Below are 17,650 nucleotides of genomic sequence, written 5' to 3'. Positions count from 1 at the left end.
ACCTGCCACACACCTGTAACACACCTGTAACACACCTGTAACACACCTGTAACACACACTGTCACACACCTGTAACACACCTGTAACACACACCTGTCACACACCTGTAACACACCTGTAACACACACTGTCACACACCTGTAACACACACCTGTAACACACCTGTAACACACTGTCACACACCTGCCACACACCTGTAACACACACTGTCACACACCCGTAACACACCTGCCACACACCTGTAACACACCTGTAACACACCTGTAACACACCTGTAACACACACTGTCACACACCTGTAACACACCTGTAACACACACCTGTCACACACCTGTAACACACACTGTCACACACCTGCCACACACCTGTAACACACCTGTAACACACCTGTAACACACACCTGTAACACACCTGTAACACACAGCTGTAACACACCTGCCACACACCTGTAACACACTGTCACACACCTGTAACACACCTGTAACACACACCTGTCACACACCTGTAACACACACTGTCACACACCTGCCACACACCTGTAACACACCTGTAACACACCTGTAACACACACCTGTAACACACACCTGTAACACACACCTGTAACACACACCTGTCACACACCTGTAACACACCTGTAACACACACTGTCACACACCTGTAACACACACTGTCACACACCTGCCACACGCCTGTAACACACCTGTAACACACACTGTCACACACCTGTAACACACCTGTAACACACACCTGTAACACACACTGTCACACACCTGTAACACACCTGCCACACACCTGTAACACACCTGTAACACACACTGTCACACACCTGTAACACACCTGCCACACACCTGTAACACACCTGTAACACACCTGTAACACACCTGTAACACACACTGTCACACACCTGTAACACACCTGTAACACACACCTGTCACACACCTGTAACACACCTGTAACACACACTGTCACACACCTGTAACACACACCTGTAACACACCTGTAACACACACTGTCACACACCTGCCACACACCTGTAACACACACTGTCACACACCCGTAACACACCTGCCACACACCTGTAACACACCTGTAACACACCTGTAACACACACTGTCACACACCTGTAACACACCTGTAACACACACCTGTCACACACACTGTCACACACCTGCCACACACCTGTAACACACCTGTAACACACCTGTAACACACACCTGTAACACACCTGTAACACACAGCTGTAACACACCTGCCACACACCTGTAACACACCTGTAACACACACCTGTCACACACCTGTAACACACACTGTCACACACCTGTAACACACCTGTAACACACACTGTCACACACCTGTAACACACACTGTCACACACCTGCCACACACCTGTAACACACCTGTAACACACCTGTCACACACCTGTAACACACCTGTAACACACACCTGCCACACACCTGTAACACACCTGTAACACACCTGTAACACACACTGTCACACACCTGTAACACACACCTGTCACACACCTGTAACACACACCTGTCACACACCTGTAACACACCTGTAACACACTGTCACACACCTGTAACACACCTGTAACACACCTGCCACACACCTGTAACACACCTGTAACACACCTGCCACACACACTGTCACACACCTGTAACACACACCTGCCACACACCTGTAACACACCTGTAACACACCTGCCACACACCTGTAACACACCTGTCACACACCTGTAACACACCTGCCACACACACTGTCACACACCTGTAACACACCTGTAACACACCTGTAACACACACTGTCACACACCTGTAACACACACTGTAACACACACTGTCACACACCTGTAACACACACTGTCACACACCTGTAACACACTGTCACACACCTGTAACACACACTGTAACACACCTGTAACACACACTGTCACACACCTGTAACACACACTGTCACACACCTGTAACACACACCTGCCACACACCTGTCACACACCTGTAACACACACCTGCCACACACCTGTAACACACCTGCCACACACCTGTAACACACCTGCCACACACCTGCCACACACCTGTAACACACACTGTCACACACCTGTAACACACACCTGCCACACACCTGCCACACACCTGTAACACACCTGCCACACACCTGCCACACACCTGCCACACACCTGTAACACACCTTCCACACACCTGTAACACACACTGTAACACACCTGCCACACACCTGTAACACACCTTCCACACACCTGTAACACACACTGTAACACACCTGCCAAACACCCGTAACACACCTGCCACACACCTGTAACACACCTGCCACACACCTGTAACACACCTGTAACACACACTGTCACACACCTGTAACACACCTGTAACACACACTGTCACACACCTGTCACACACCTGTAACACACACTGTCACACACCTGTAACACACCTGTAACACACACTGTCACACACCTGTAACACACACTGTCACACACCTGTAACACACCTGTAACACACTGTCACACACCTGTAACACACCTGTAACACACCTGTAACACACTGTCACACACCTGTCACACACCTGTAACACACCTGTAACACACTGTCACACACCTGTAACACACCTGTAACACACTGTCACACACCTGTAACACACACTGTCACACACCTGTAACACACCTGTAACACACCTGTAACACACTGTCACACACCTGTAACACACCTGTAACACACCTGTAACACACTGTCACACACCTGTAACACACTGTCACACACCTGTCACACACCTGTAACACACCTGTAACACACTGTCACACACCTGTAACACACCTGTAACACACTGTCACACACCTGTAACACACCTGTAACACACACTGTCACACACCTGTAACACACACTGTCACACACACTGTCACACACCTGTAACACACACTGTCACACACCTGTAACACACACTGTCACACACCTGTCACACACCTGTAACACACACTGTCACACACCTGTAACACACACTGTCACACACCTGTAACACACCTGTAACACACCTGTAACACACACTGTCACACACCTGTAACACACCTGCCACACACCTGTAACACACACTGTCACACACCTGTAACACACCTGTAACACACCTGTAACACACCTGCCACACACCTGTAACACACACTGTCACACACCTGACACACACCTGTAACACACACTGTCACACACCTGTAACACACCTGTAACACACCTGTAACACACACTGTCACACACCTGTAACACACCTGCCACACACCTGTAACACACCTGCCACACACCTGTAACACACACTGTCACACACCTGTAACACACACTGTCACACACCTGCCACACACCTGTAACACACACTGTCACACACCTGCCACACACCTGTAACACACACTGTCACACACCTGTAACACACCTGCCACACACCTGTAACACACACTGTCACACACCTGTAACACACCTGTAACACACCTGTAACACACACTGTCACACACCTGTAACACACCTGCCACACACCTGTAACACACACTGTCACACACCTGTAACACACCTGTAACACACCTGTAACACACCTGTAACACACACTGTCACACACCTGTAACACACCTGCCACACACCTGTAACACACACTGTCACACACCTGTAACACACCTGTAACACACACTGTCACACACCTGTAACACACACTGTCACACACCTGTAACACACCTGTAACACACCTGTAACACACACTGTCACACACCTGTAACACACCTGTAACACACCTGCCACACACCTGTAACACACCTGTAACACACCTGCCACACACCTGTAACACACACTGTCACACACCTGTAACACACCTGTAACACACCTGTAACACACACTGTCACACACCTGTAACACACCTGTAACACACCTGTAACACACACTGTCACACACCTGTAACACACTGTCACACACCTGTAACACACCTGCCACACACCTGTAACACACACCTGTAACACACCTGTAACACACCTGTAACACACACTGTCACACACCTGCCACACACCTGTAACACACCTGTAACACACCTGTAACACACCTGTAACATTAGTCTTGTCACATATAAACAACAAACAGGAGTTTTCCTGGTCGGCTCAGGTGATTGAGATCATCTGAAGTCACCTGGCTGATGTCCAGCTCAGGTGTTGTTTTCACTAAGGAAACAGAGAAAGGCTGAACATCAGAGACGTCAGAGAAGCTGGAACCAGGAAATCATTAACTAACCAAATAATAATTACGATCAATAGTTGGCAGCTGATTTCCTGTCGACTGACTGATGATTGGTTTCTGTCTCAGCACGAAGAGCCGCTCCAGCTGTTCAGGACGGAAAGGGTTGGATGGACGGTTCTCCAGAGGGACTCTACAGAAGCCTGGATGGACAAAAGACGAGGTGACGGTCATCACGTTAGCATCGTTAGCATTGAGGGCTAACTCACAAACATCCTGCGTGCCCAGCTGGCTGCCGGTTCAGGACACATACACACTCACGTCCATCAGGTGACACATTTCAGGAAGTCATTTCTCCTGAGGTGACTGGTCGTGGCTCAGCAGAGGAATGAAGTATTATCGCCATATTCTGTTGTTTTTGCATGTGGTGCAGTAATGCAGAGTAAGTGTATCAGTGGCTAAAATGTCTTTTATACACGGAGCTGTAGCGTTACCTTCATGTAAAGTACATTCACACACAGACCTGTGGGGAGCAGAATAACGTTAACGCTGCTCTGTAGGAACTTTAGCTAAAGGTCCACAGAACATGAAGACTGTCTGTCCCTCGGTGTTACAACATTGGTCCAACATCGGCCAGCCTGCTGGCCACATGAGCTAAACAATATGCTAACACAAGCTAAGCTTAAAAAATCAGCAGTAAAACATAAAACATGGCAAAACATACAGCTTCCAGCTTTGAAGTCGGGTCACAGACTCGTGCTGCTTATTGAAGTTTTGAAGCACTGAAGTCTGAAACAGGAAGCTGTGAACAGCTGTTGTTGCAGTATTACAGTTACTGCGACAGCTTTACAGCTCAAAGTTTAGCTTGAGTTCAGAAAGTTTTAAAAACAACAGTTGATTTTCATAATATCTGGCTTCCAGATAACGTTCAGGTTGTTTTTGTGTTTTGCCATTTGGTCTCTGGTTGTGTGAGACCGGGTCCATGTCCTCTCAGCTGCACATGTTGCTGTTGTTTCCACCTTCACCGTTGGACATGTTTCTCTAAAGTATTTCTGACTGATTGTCTCTCCTGAACATCTCTCTGTCTTCACTGCTGCGATCGCCATGGTGGTGATGATGGTGATGGTGCTCTTCCTCCTCAGGATGAGAAGCTGCACAGACTGCTGAAGGAGTTTGGATCAAACAGCTGGTCTTCAGTCTCTCTTCATTTTAAAGTGAGTGCTCTCATCACGCCACAGAACCAGAACATGCTGCCGTTCAAACCCGCAGAGTGACGAGCTGAACTCTGCAGAACCAGCCCAAAGCTCATATTTACTGTCAGGTCTGACTGGACGTGAACGCAGCATGAACTCGCAACTCAGGCTGAAGCCAGAATGTGACATTTATTATTGATTGTGAGTCTAATAGAGTTCATGAAGGCAGCAGGAGGTGCTCAGTAAGTACGACAGTTACCAAAATAAAAGAGGAACAAGCTGAAAGACAAGACGTGCTGATGCTAAAACGCTCTTTATTAAATATCCTGCAGCATCCAACAGGGTTCAGTATTTTGGAATCAGTATTGAATTTATACCTTTTAGCGTCTAATGTCTTGTGGTGTAGTTACTCAGCTGTGAGTTTCACTTCACTATCAGAGTGAGGTCACAGCCGCTGTCTCCAGATAACGAGGAGAACAGACGGAAAACACACTGATCAGTATTTAAACCCGGATTTAAAGAGTGACTGAAGCTCCCCTTGTGGTCCAGCAGAGGGCGCTCTGAACACTCAGCATCAGCTGAGCGATCAGAGTGTGAGGTCACTAACCGAGTCTGCGCTGTGTCTCAGGGTCAGAGGTCAGACGTGGAGTGTCAGCGGAGGTGGCAGCAGATAAAGAACCCAGAGCTGGTCAAAGGACCCTGGACTCAGGAGGAGGATGAGAAGGTAAACACACTCTGAAGTCCGGACACCAGACCAGGAAGCTCAGGGAGACCAGCAGAGGATCCTCTGCAGGACGGACAGACAGGAAGTAGATGTGGCGTTAAACACATTAAAATGAGCAGGAGGACCTGCAGGGAGAGGACTGCACAAACACTTTCTGTTTTCATTTGGACTCCAGTAGCTGTTTACCAGAACTCCTCTATGAACCGCTGATATGTTGTGATGTCACTTCCTGCGCAGGTCATTGAGCTGGTTCACAAGTACGGCGTGAAGCGCTGGTCGCTCATCGCCAAACACCTGCACAGTCGGAACGGGAAGCAGTGCCGTGAGCGCTGGCACAACCACCTGAACCCGCTGGTGAAGAAGAGCGGCTGGACGCCGGAGGAGGACCGCGTCATCTGCCGGGCCCACAGGCTGCTGGGAAACCGCTGGGCCGACATCTCCAAGCTGCTGCCCGGCAGGTACGTAGACCGGCGGGGGTCCCGCACAGGACGTGTGTGGAGGGAACGTCTGTCCTACGGTGGCCTTTGAAGGACATCTCAGACTGACGTCAGCATTCAGCATTTTTACTTTCACAACATTAAAGAGTTTAAGTTTTACTCCTGACTCCAGTCAGTATTTAAAAGACAGTAGAGCTAATTAACAATCAACAAGCCATTTTACTATGAATGACTGAGTCACTTAAACAAATTTAGTTGTCATTTGGAACATATACATATCTTAACTGCAGAGCTTCATAGATGTCAGTGTGCAGTTAGTTACTAGTAACTAATTAATAAGCGCTGGTAGCTTTTAAATGACGACGAGTAAGTCTGGAGGACTAAATGTTAGACAGTGAGCTGCATATTAAACCTCACTCAGCCCTGATGCTGACTCTGTGCAACATGTGGACTAGAGCTGCACAGCTAATCCAGATATTATCACAACATGGCCGGGTGCAAAATCCAAAGCGCAGAAGCTGCAACCTTTTGATAAGATGTAAAAAAGATCAGTCGCACTAATCTGTGCTTCAGAACCACAGCTCCTCAGGCTCAGCTGTCTCTGCAGGGGGAAGATTAGTTTCAAACATTTAAAAAAATACTGCTGTGGATTCCTCTCTGAAGGAGGCTGGGTTTGGTCCCGGTCCGTGTTCCCTGGCAGACTGCTGAGCTCGCCTGGCTCTGGTTCTGATGCTCATTCCGGACTCAGGCAGCTAATAGGACTGTTTGATTTAATTTATTCCAACATGAGAGCGAAACTAAAGTGAGACAGACGGGTGGAACTCAGTCCTGCAGTATGGCCTAAAGACTGAGAGTTAGCGTGTTGGTGTTTGGGAGGACTTATTGACCCAGTAGCTGCTGAGACGTCTCACCGTGGACACTGTAGGACTGACAGACCAGGTCCAGGTGTCTCTGCAGGACCCGAACCAGCTTCTGTGTTTCGTTCTCAGGACCGATAACTCCATCAAGAACCACTGGAACTCCACCCTGAAGAGGAAGGTGGAGAAGGAGGGCTACCTGCAGGTCCTGCACCTCTACAACTCCCGGGGCCCCCCCAGCACAGCCAGCATCCCCGCCAAGGTCAACACCCCCCCACACACACACACACTGTCCCCCACGGTGAGAACAGTGACGATCCTAACATTAATGTCTCCTCCAGCAGGCGGACAGTCTTTCCAGCGGGAAGGACGAGTCCAGCTGCACCTCCAGCGATCTGAGCATGTGCGGACGTCATAGCAGTCACGCCCACTTGTGCTCCGTCTGTGTCCCCGCCTCCTCCTCGGGCTACGACTCCTCTTTGAGCATGTGCGAGCTGACGGCGCCGGTGGAGCTGATGGAGGAGGTACATCAGCTTTTTATTTCACAGCTGAGGCTTTTATTTTGAAATACAGGCTGTCAGTGTCTCTGCTTAGCTAGTTACATTACTGATTCTCTGATTGTCCTGATGTCTAATAGATTAATGTCTCTCTGTCCTGCTGTCTCTCTGTCCTGCTGTCTCTCTGTCCTGATGTCTCTCTGTCCTGCTGTCTCTCTGTCCTGATGTTTCTCTGTCCTGCTGTCTCTCTGTCCTGCTGTTTCTCTGTCTTGATGTCTCTCTGTCCTGCTGTCTGTCTTGATGTCTCTCTGTCCTGATGTTTCTCTGTCCTGCTGTTTCTCTGTCTTGATGTCTCTCTGTCCTGCTGTCTGTCTTGATGTCTCTCTGTCCTGATGTCTCTCTTTCCTGCTGTTTCTCTGTCCTGCTGTTTCTCTGTCTTGATGTCTCTCTGTCCTGCTGTTTCTCTGTCCTGATGTTTCTATGTCCTGCTGTCTCTCTGTCCTGATGTCTATCTGTCCTGATGTCTCTCTGTCCTGCTGTCTTTCTGTCCTGATGTCTCTCTGTCCTGCTGTTTCTCTGTCCTGCTGTCTATCTGTCCTGCTGTTTCTCTGTCCTGATGTCTCTCTGTCCTGCTGTCTATCTGTCCTGCTGTCTATCTGTCCTGATGTCTCTCTGTCCTTCTGTCTTGATGTCTCTCTTTCCTTCTGTTTCTCTGTCCTGCTGTTTCTCTGTCCTAATGTCTCTCTGTCCTGCTGTTTATCTGTCCTGCTGTCTCTCTGTCCTGCTGTCTCTCTGTCCTGCTGTCTATCTGTCCTGATGTCTCTCTGTCCTGCTGTCTCTCTGTCCTGCTGTTTCTCTGTCCTGATGTTTCTCTGTCCTGCTGTCTCTCTGTCCTGCTGTTTTTCTGTCCTGCTGTTTCTCTGTCCTGATGTCTCTCTGTCCTGATGTTTCTCTGTCCTGCTGTCTCTCTGTCCTGATGTTTCTCTGTCCTGATGTCTCTCTGTCCTGCTGTTTCTCTGTCCTGCTGTTTTTTTCTGTCCTGCTGTCTCTCTGTCCTGCTGTCTCTCTGTCCTGATGTCTCTCTGTCCTGCTGTCTCTCTGTCCTGCTGTTTCTCTGTCCTGATGTTTCTCTGTCCTGATGTCTCTCTGTCCTGCTGTTTTTTTCTGTCCTGCTGTCTCTCTGTCCTGATGTCTCTCTGTCCTGCTGTCTCTCTGTCCTGCTGTTTCTCTGTCCTGATGTTTCTCTGTCCTGATGTCTCTCTGTCCTGCTGTTTTTTTCTGTCCTGATGTCTCTCTGTCCTGCTGTCTCTCTGTCCTGATGTCTCTCTGGCAGCTTTACATGTTGTCTTCATGTTCATCTCTCTGCAGTTACTGAACTTGTTTTGCACCTAAAAGTCTGAATATTAAATATCATCTCAGAACCCAGAGACCTGGAGCCGTGGCCCACAGGAAGTGACCTCATCGCTGTCCACCTGCCTGTACAAAGACGCCGCCGACCCGTCAGTTATTAATCTGAGCAGGAGCTACGTAAGAAAAAAACATCTGATTAACAATTTAATTGTGAACGCAGCAGAACGCAGTCAGACGCTGGACAACAGTTAGATCCTGAACAGACGGTAGAAGTCGGCCGTTAGAAGTTGTGTTTCTCTCTGAGATGATGATGTTCTCTGCTCGCACGCCGTCTCTACATTAACGTTAGCGCCGCCTCCTGGTCCCCTCAGAGCTGGTAGCTACTGCATCAGCTGTGTAGAGCGTATTAATATTTACTGTTACACTGTGTCTTAGAGAAGCTACAGTTAGCCGTGTTAGCAAGTCACTCAGAGTAGCACCACCTACAGGGTCAGAGGTGGAGTGTGACCACACCAACAAGTACCACAGCTGAGCTAGCTAACGTAGCGCTGTGGCCCTTTTACCCTCGGTGCTTTAACACTAACTTTAGCTAAGCTGCAAAAACGTTGGTGCTACGCTTGAGCGACTAGCTAACATCGCTAATGGTTATCTAAGGCGCTGGTCCTGACCCCCAGGGGTCCTTGGAGGGGTTTCAGGGTCCCCAGCAAAAAGGGGAATCATTTCTTTTCACCATAAATCCATCCATACAGCACGATGACAGAATGTTTATAAACCATGAGCAGAATATCGAGATCCACTGATCTGAGACCCTGAGGTGATTAAACCACCATGAAGTCCTGATATTGATCTGAACAGCAGCTTCACACTGTGTACCTGTGGGCTGAACCATTGGTCGTTTTCAATTTGAAAGAACGCGATTAGCTAATCGTGAAGACGCCGATTAAAATGTACTTAATTAAACATCTGAGCCATTTTAAACAGTCGTGCAGTTACAGATTCATTCTGTCCTCCTTGGGTGACAGACTTGCTCGCCAATCACAAGCTCCCTGCCTCTACCATGGCTACGTAGCTACGTAGTTAAATTGTCTGTTCTAAAGGGATACTTTGAGATTCTTATCAATACACTTCTTGTTAAATTTGGCTAATATTTCCTCGTGGGTCAGTGTGCTCTCAGTTTTTCGTGTGCTCTGAAAAAAAATCCACTTTTCCTCCACAGCTCTGGGTCTGTAAAATGAGCAGAAAGAAAGCTGCTGGGAGCGAGCAGCACAGCTGAGTATAATCGCAATATCTGGCAGAAAAATCTCAATTAGATTTTTCCCCTGATCGTTCAGCCCTACTGTGTACCTGGTTCAAAGGTTTCCAGCAGGGGGCAGGTCAGGACCAAATGATCCCTGAACCACAGCAGAATAAACAGCTACACATGTTGGATCAGCAGCTGTGTGTTTGTTCAGTGTCAGCTGACGCCGAGTGAACACAGGACACACGCTAACCGTGATTAGCATGAAGCGGAGTGGATCAGGTGAGTCCTCTGCAGGTGACAGCAGCGTGTTGTGTGAAGGTTGCAGGTCTGAAGGAGCAGCTGGTGAACAGCGAGGACGGAGCCTCCTGCATGGACGCCACCTCCTCCTGGAGCAGAGGCAGCATGCTGGGAGCTCTGACCTTCTCCCCCTCCGAGGTAAGGAGCTGACGCCTGAGACAGAAAGGCTTAGTCCTGATCCGAGACTGCTGACCTGTCCTCCTGTCCCCCTGCTGTCCCCCTCCAGTTCCTCAGTCTGTGCGGTGTGGAGGATCTGAAGCTACAGCGTCCGGCTCTCACCTCCACCCCTGTCTGTTCCCTCAAACACCCCCCCACCGGCTCCCAGGACGACTCCTGTCTGCACTGCAGCCACAGCAGCCAGTACGTCAGGGCGGGTCAGGGGTCAGAGGTCAGACTGAACTTGACTCTGTTTCACATGGGGGTGCAACAACGATGTAGTCGACAAAAATCATTTATTGCCAACAAATTTAATAATCTATGGGTTCATGACGTCTTGGGGCCGTAGCAACACCGTCAGCTTAACGGAGTAACGTGATGTGAACAGTAAAGTTACTAAACAGCATCAGAGCTGCAGTAAAACCTTCACCACCTTTTCTTTCTTTCTTTTATTTTTATTTGTCAGGGACAAAATATATTAATCTTACGAAAAGATATTTTGTACCAGAGTTAGCAAACGCTAATTTCCATCTGCGGTCCCCGGGCAGGTGCAAACAATATGAAACATTACAAATAACTGTCAATAGCTCTAGCAAATACGTATAATATTAATCCAACAATAATCATTTAACACCAATCAGATAAATAAAAAAGCTCATCTAAAGACCATCACAGCCTGAAATAATAAAAAAACATGTTCAAAAACAATTACTTCAATATTACCCTGCACCTAAAACCTCCAGAGTGTGGCAGCGTTTCACTCTTCACTCAGCCAGAAAGGTCGTGAACTGCAGCAAAGCTGAGCTCTCCTGGAGACACCGGAGCGTCTGAAGAGGAGGCGCTTTGTGGACGATGACGACTCGTCTCGGTAAGCTACTTGGCGAGCTAGCTTCACGTTATGTAGCATATAATGATGCACAACGACCGCGTTCACGTTCCAGACGTGCCCTGACTTTATAATCATAAACGATGCATCGCTCATGGCGACGTTCCCAGCTGGAGAACGTGTTGCTGCCGAGTGAGCAAGAACACCGGACAATTTCTAAAGAAGAGAAAACAGTTCTCCTGTCTGTGCGTGAGACTCCCTTAAAAACATCACAGAGTTTTGTGAGTTGTTGAGTTTGGGGAAACTATATAAATGTTGAATGTGAAACGCTGTCTACTACAAAATCATTATTATCGATCCCCTCTTGTAAATTCAGCAAATGTAATGCATGACGTTATTCTTTGTATGTAGTGTCAGTTTGTCCCGGCGTGACAGCTGCTCTGCCACTAATCTGCTGCTCAGATCAGGACGTGATTTCAGTGGAACTTTCTGTTGCTGCAGAAACGTTCATTAAAAGATGCATTTATTTTAGTGTCTTGACTGTTAATTAGCACGTGCCTAAAACAAGGTCAGGTTTAATTTAAAGGCTAATAGCTAAATGAGAGGCATTGTGTCATTTTGCCATTCATAATCCGGATACTATAATCAATCAATAATCGTTTTTAACTGAAGTTGTTGTGGTTCAGGACGCCTTCAGAGATCAGAGACAGGATCAGAGTGCTGTGCAGGTCCACCCCTCAAACACCGACACCGCTGAAGACCCACAGCAGCATCCAGGACGAGGTGAGACCTGACTCAGCTGGTTCAGGTGTTAGGGTTCAGACGAGCATGTAGACCCGAGTCGTGTTCTGGTGTTCAGTGTGTGTCTCTGGTCCAGGTGTCGGTTTGTTCGAGCAGGATGATGAATCTGACGTGGGAGGAGCGAAGTGCTGATCCTGACAGTCAGCAGTCTAGCAGCAGCTCCGAGGTCCGACCCGTTTACACCTTCAGACCGGGACCCGGAGATCAGACCCACATGATGAATCCACTTTAATGTGTCCCCGTCAGTCTAATGTGGACTTCTGCCCTCCAGGTCCAGGGAGAGAGTCTGCTGAGCTCCATCCTGCAGGTCCAGAGAGAGACCAGCCCCATCTCACAGGATCAGAGAGAGACCAGGTCCATCCAGCAGCAGGTCCAGAGAGAGTCCGGCTCCGTCCTGGGCTGCAAGGAGTTCGGCTGCTTCCCGCTGGAGGGGCAGATGGAGGTGTGGTGGTGCCAGCAGCCAGTCGGTTACCTGCACTCCCCTGAATGTCCTGCCTACAAACTGAACCCCTTTGAGGTGAGGACTGACCCACAAACACTCTGAGACCTGGACTGTGTCCCAGGTTCCTCCTCCTGAGACACAAATGATCCAGAGGTGAGACTCGAGCCACGTTTAGCTAGAACAGCAGGCAGCAACAGGGTTACAGGTGTACGTGGCGCAGAGTCAGAACACAGGTGGGCCGTCCAAGTGAAAGGGAACAAAATCCAAAGCAGGGACAGGCGATCGTCCAGGGTCCAAATCACAGCACAGGACGGGACACAGCAGGAAACTCGCGACACAGGCAGAGATGAAGTGACACTAAACAAGGGGAAAACACTGCCTTACATACAGAAGAGAGGTGGAGATAACGTGGGGCAGGTGAAACTGATCAGGGCCCTTTGGACGCATAAAGTCATTAACCCTCATGTTCAGATCAAACCTGCAGTGGACGAATCTCCTAACAACATGAGGATTCAGCCGCCGCTGAAAGTAGTCCCCGACAGGTTATTAAACATCTAACTATAAATCTGTTTAAAGGTTTACCTCTTCAGCAGGAACCAGCGGGCTGCCAGCTGACAGGAAGTCAGACGTGTTGCTGGTTTGAGTGTGACCAGGTCTGGCAGCAGACTGTGACGTTAGAAGCAGAACGATGAAGCTCTCTGTTTCTGTGTCACAGCTGAGCGGTGACCTACAGGTGGTGATGTTTGGGAAGACGGAGGACCAGGTGAGTCTGACGGAGCAGGCCCGGCTCTACGTGGAGCCCTGATCCTCCTTGCTCAGCAGCTGGTGAGGACAGCGGCCTGGAGATCCGACCCGCCTCTGCTTCGTGTCCCTGAAGGCGGCTGGAGGACAAACGGAGGGAAACGCTGCTCGGTCTGGGTGAGTTCCTGATCAGGTCTTAAAGGTCTGAGCTGAGCACGAACGCTGCGCACATCACGTTTACTGTGACACACAGCTGGTCTTTGGTTCAGGATCTGAATAAATGACTGACAGTCAGCAGTGAATCATGAGAACATGCAGAGTCAGGGCAGAACGTTAGCTAGCCCACCTGCAAGGCATCACCCAGGGCAGAAAGGCTTCGAAGCTGGAGAGTTAGTGATGGACAGGACTCGTGACCACGTCATGTTCACCATGGCTGACTTCTGCACACTCAGACTTCAGGCCGACCTGCTGTCAGATAATCAGGTGTTAGTGTGGGACGCTGTTTAGATGAAGACCAGGGCTGTCGGTCCACTAAGATATTTAACCTCTTCACTTTCCAGCGGCACACAGCTGCTATGTTAACCTCATACTCATGCGATCCACCGTCTGAAAGCTAAATCCACCGATGCAAACCATTTGAAGATACCACAGCGCGTCCAATCAGCGCCTCTGTCAGACCAGCCAGTACAGCAAAAGTGACGCGACTCTGAAGCCTCACAGTAACTTAATCCACCGATCCATTATATTCCAACAGAAACGGTCTTGTTACTGTCAAAGGTCCAGACGATCCAATCCAGTAAAATATTTAGTCCAGAACACATTATTCCATCAGTAAATCCTCAGGGACGGCTGCCGCATCGCTTCAGATTCATAAATTAGCCGCTGAACTCTGACCTTTCGACTGACAGCTGATCCGACCCAATAGGAGCTCACATGTCCCTTTCACAGCCTACAGCAGCCAATGAGAGCCCGCGCCCTGTTATTTCCTGGGTAGGCCGAGCCAATTGCAAGCAATTGTGCCGATGACGGGCACTTCCTGTAGCCAATAAGATTCTGGAAATAACGATATCCAGTTTTAAGTAGGAGGTTCATGATCTGGCAGCAGAAACACATCTGCGTGGAGCTGCCGGCTGATACGGAGCGACGCAGCAGCAGCCGCCTGCCGCCAGGGGGCGGGGCTGATTTAGAAAAAACACGCTGAGACAGACGCTCAGAAAAACCTGTGGAAAACTTTTCATGGTACTGGTATGAAATTTAAACTTGGACTGGGTAAGGCTTTATGCTGCGGTCCTTCCAGCTGTAGCTGTCTGCATGTATTTGTTAGCAAACATTTTAAATCTATTAGTTTTAAACTTATTTTAAAGAGGTGGTATTCTGCTTTTTGGCTGTTCTTTTGTGCATGTAACAGGTTTGCAAAGTGAAAAAGCCCAAAGGGAGTTCCCATCTCCCACAGAAAACAGCTGGTTTGTTGTCCAGCCCTTCACTTCCTTTACATGTGGCGTCACAATGAAAACGCGTCATAAAGCTCGCCAAGCGGCTGGCGGGGTCAGGCACGCCCTCAAACCAAGCTAGTCTGAGCGGAGGCCCTTTGGCTCGACTCACCTTTGTTTGGTTTTCCATTGTAGAAATGTTGGACCTGTTTCCAGGTACTTTTTTTCTTATCACCTCCGTCGAGGTTCCAGTCGAGCTGAGGGAAACTAAAATGTAACGTGAAAACAGACAGACTGCTGATTGGTCAGAGAGAATATTCACTATTCACTGCATCATCATTGCTGCACCAGACAGAGGCAACAGAAAGTTTTATATTTTACAGTTTTTGTATGGAATTTCATCACTAAATCCACTTCTGAGAAGTTTTGAGGTGAAATCAGCTGTGCAGATTTAGAATATTGACAGTTTTACGAGAAGTGACGGCGGAACAAAAACGTGCTTGAATATTTTCGGCGTTGAGGAGCTCAGCAAGTGGCTGCGGGTTGAAGCCTGCTGTGACCCGCGGGAGGAGCGTGAGGCCGGCCAGCCGCCCGCTCACAGAGCGCTCTGCTCCCGCTGTCACACAGACCGCTGCAGCAACAACGGCAGAGGAAAACACAGCTGGAAGCTTTTCATACCGCTTATCTGTCTTTACATTCTGAGGTTCAAACGCTTTAACTTAAAAAAGAGAAAGCTGTGTGGATCGCTGGTGTGTGTGTCGCATTGAACATTACGTCACGGCGGTTGTGTGTGGCGTTGCTATGACAACAAGCTAGGTACTGTCTCTGGGTACTATCTGCAATGGAAAACGGAGCAGGGCCGACTAGAGTCAGTCTATCGATTTGCACTATGGTAGCATTTTTCGGCGAGGCAGCACAGATCGTCAGAACACCGGCAGCAGTTCAACGTTTAGTCCTGATGGTCAGATGAGGAACAATGATGTTAACTTCTACCATCTGCTAGCTTACGGTCTCAGTCTGAAGCGGCTTTGATTTGGACCACACTACCTTGTTTCTTACGACCCGCCCTTCTCTGCTTCTGATTGGCTAGTAGTCCTTACCTGGGAACTGCACATGTGCAACTCCCAACAAAGATTTTGTGCAAGTAAGATGCATCACTCTGTAGCTCAGGAGCGCAGCGTACAACACAAGGGTGAAGAGAGGAGCTGCAGCAATGTGCAGTATGAGGAAAATATATAACCATGTAAACCTGTTCTGGTACAACCTCTAATTAAGATTTTGAAGCTGAAAATGAGCAGAATACCACCTTTTTAATCAATTCCAGTAGTGCTTACAGTCATTCTGACACTGCAGAGTGTCTCTTTCAGAGAAGCCCAAAAACACGAGCTTACTCCAAACGGTTCAAGAACTACATTCAGTTTACTTTGGATCTGCCTTGAAGAGGCGTTTGGAAGAATTAGACAGGAATGTTGAGAGGTTAACCAGGATTAATCACCTTTTTATATCTGTTGTAAATCTGTTTCAAGTTTTTAAACTCTTATCTACATGATGCGTGAGTTTCCTGCCTGTCAACAGCTGGTCAAAACTCTCTCAGAGTTCTTTCACACACACTCAGTTTCTGGTTCTTTATATCTTTGTTACTTTACTGCAGGAGAGAATTAGACTGCAGCAGAGAGACGGACCGTCAGAACCCTTCACAAAGGTGGTTCCATGTATTATTGTGTATTATTACTCTAACAAGCACCGAGTCATCGCTCCCCTGTCGGTCAGGACACTTGTGGCGTTATGATCACGTGACCTTTTTGTAAGACCGGCTGATCACCACCCGCACAGGTTTCTGTGTACTGCGGGTAACCACGTACTCCGTGTACATCAAGTGATGTAGTACTTGAGTATTCCTTCTTCCTGGACGCTTGAGTTTAGTTTCCTGTGTTCGTTCAGTTTGTCAGTAAAGTTGATTGAGATTCTTTTATTGTTGCAGAGACACCTGCTTTCTTCATCCTCCTCGTCCGTCTGAGACGAGCAGCGGCCGGATCCCGACGCGTCGACTCTTTTTATTATTACAATCTGTTTTTATTTGCCGAGTCGACGTGTGAATCATGAGTCAGCACTTTAAATCGGTTGTGGTGTCCGGACGTTCACTGCAGAGGCTCTTCAGTTCGTACAGCTGAGCTTTGATTGATTTATTGAGAAGTTTACAGAAAACACACATTTTACTGAAAACATTTTTAGAATCCAAAACAAGCTTTTAGATTTTTAATGTCCATTTTTAGCCCTGTTATTTATTTGATTTTCTGAAAGACTTTCTATTTAAACCTCATCACTTTGGATCAAACTCTTTGAAACTCCCGAGTGCTTTTATTTATTGAATGTTCGAAGCAGGAGACACTTTGAAATAAACCTCTGTTAAAGTGAATGTCGACTTTCCTTCATTCTTTTATTTAAACCTTGATGA

At 48.2% G+C, this 17,650-nt stretch overlaps 1 protein-coding gene across 6 annotated transcripts; it reads left to right on the top strand.

The window, feature by feature from the left end:
- Positions 1–4,333: 4,333 nt before the first annotated feature.
- On the top strand, positions 4,334–17,611 carry LOC119902790 (myb-related protein A-like; the record flags this gene model as incomplete). 6 transcript variants are annotated; one of them, XM_038719158.1, is given in 14 exon segments in its annotated part: positions 4,334–4,427; positions 5,347–5,418; positions 6,026–6,121; positions 6,359–6,579; positions 7,548–7,677; positions 7,760–7,939; positions 9,332–9,439; positions 10,821–10,937; positions 11,026–11,159; positions 12,468–12,564; positions 12,659–12,748; positions 12,854–13,099; positions 13,740–13,942; positions 17,177–17,611. In XM_038719158.1, coding segments are annotated over 13 exon segments (1,675 nt in total), but the record flags the coding sequence as incomplete, so codon positions are not given.
- Positions 17,612–17,650: the final 39 nt, after the last annotated feature.

Source organism: Micropterus salmoides, unplaced genomic scaffold (genome assembly GCF_014851395.1).
Source record: "Micropterus salmoides isolate LMB-PRFRI ecotype aquatic unplaced genomic scaffold, ASM1485139v1 Ms_hic_scaffold_14, whole genome shotgun sequence".
NCBI lineage: Eukaryota > Metazoa > Chordata > Actinopteri > Centrarchiformes > Centrarchidae > Micropterus > Micropterus salmoides.
The sequence above is the reverse complement of the archived record's forward strand: the minus strand, read 5'-3'. Positions and strand labels throughout refer to the sequence as shown.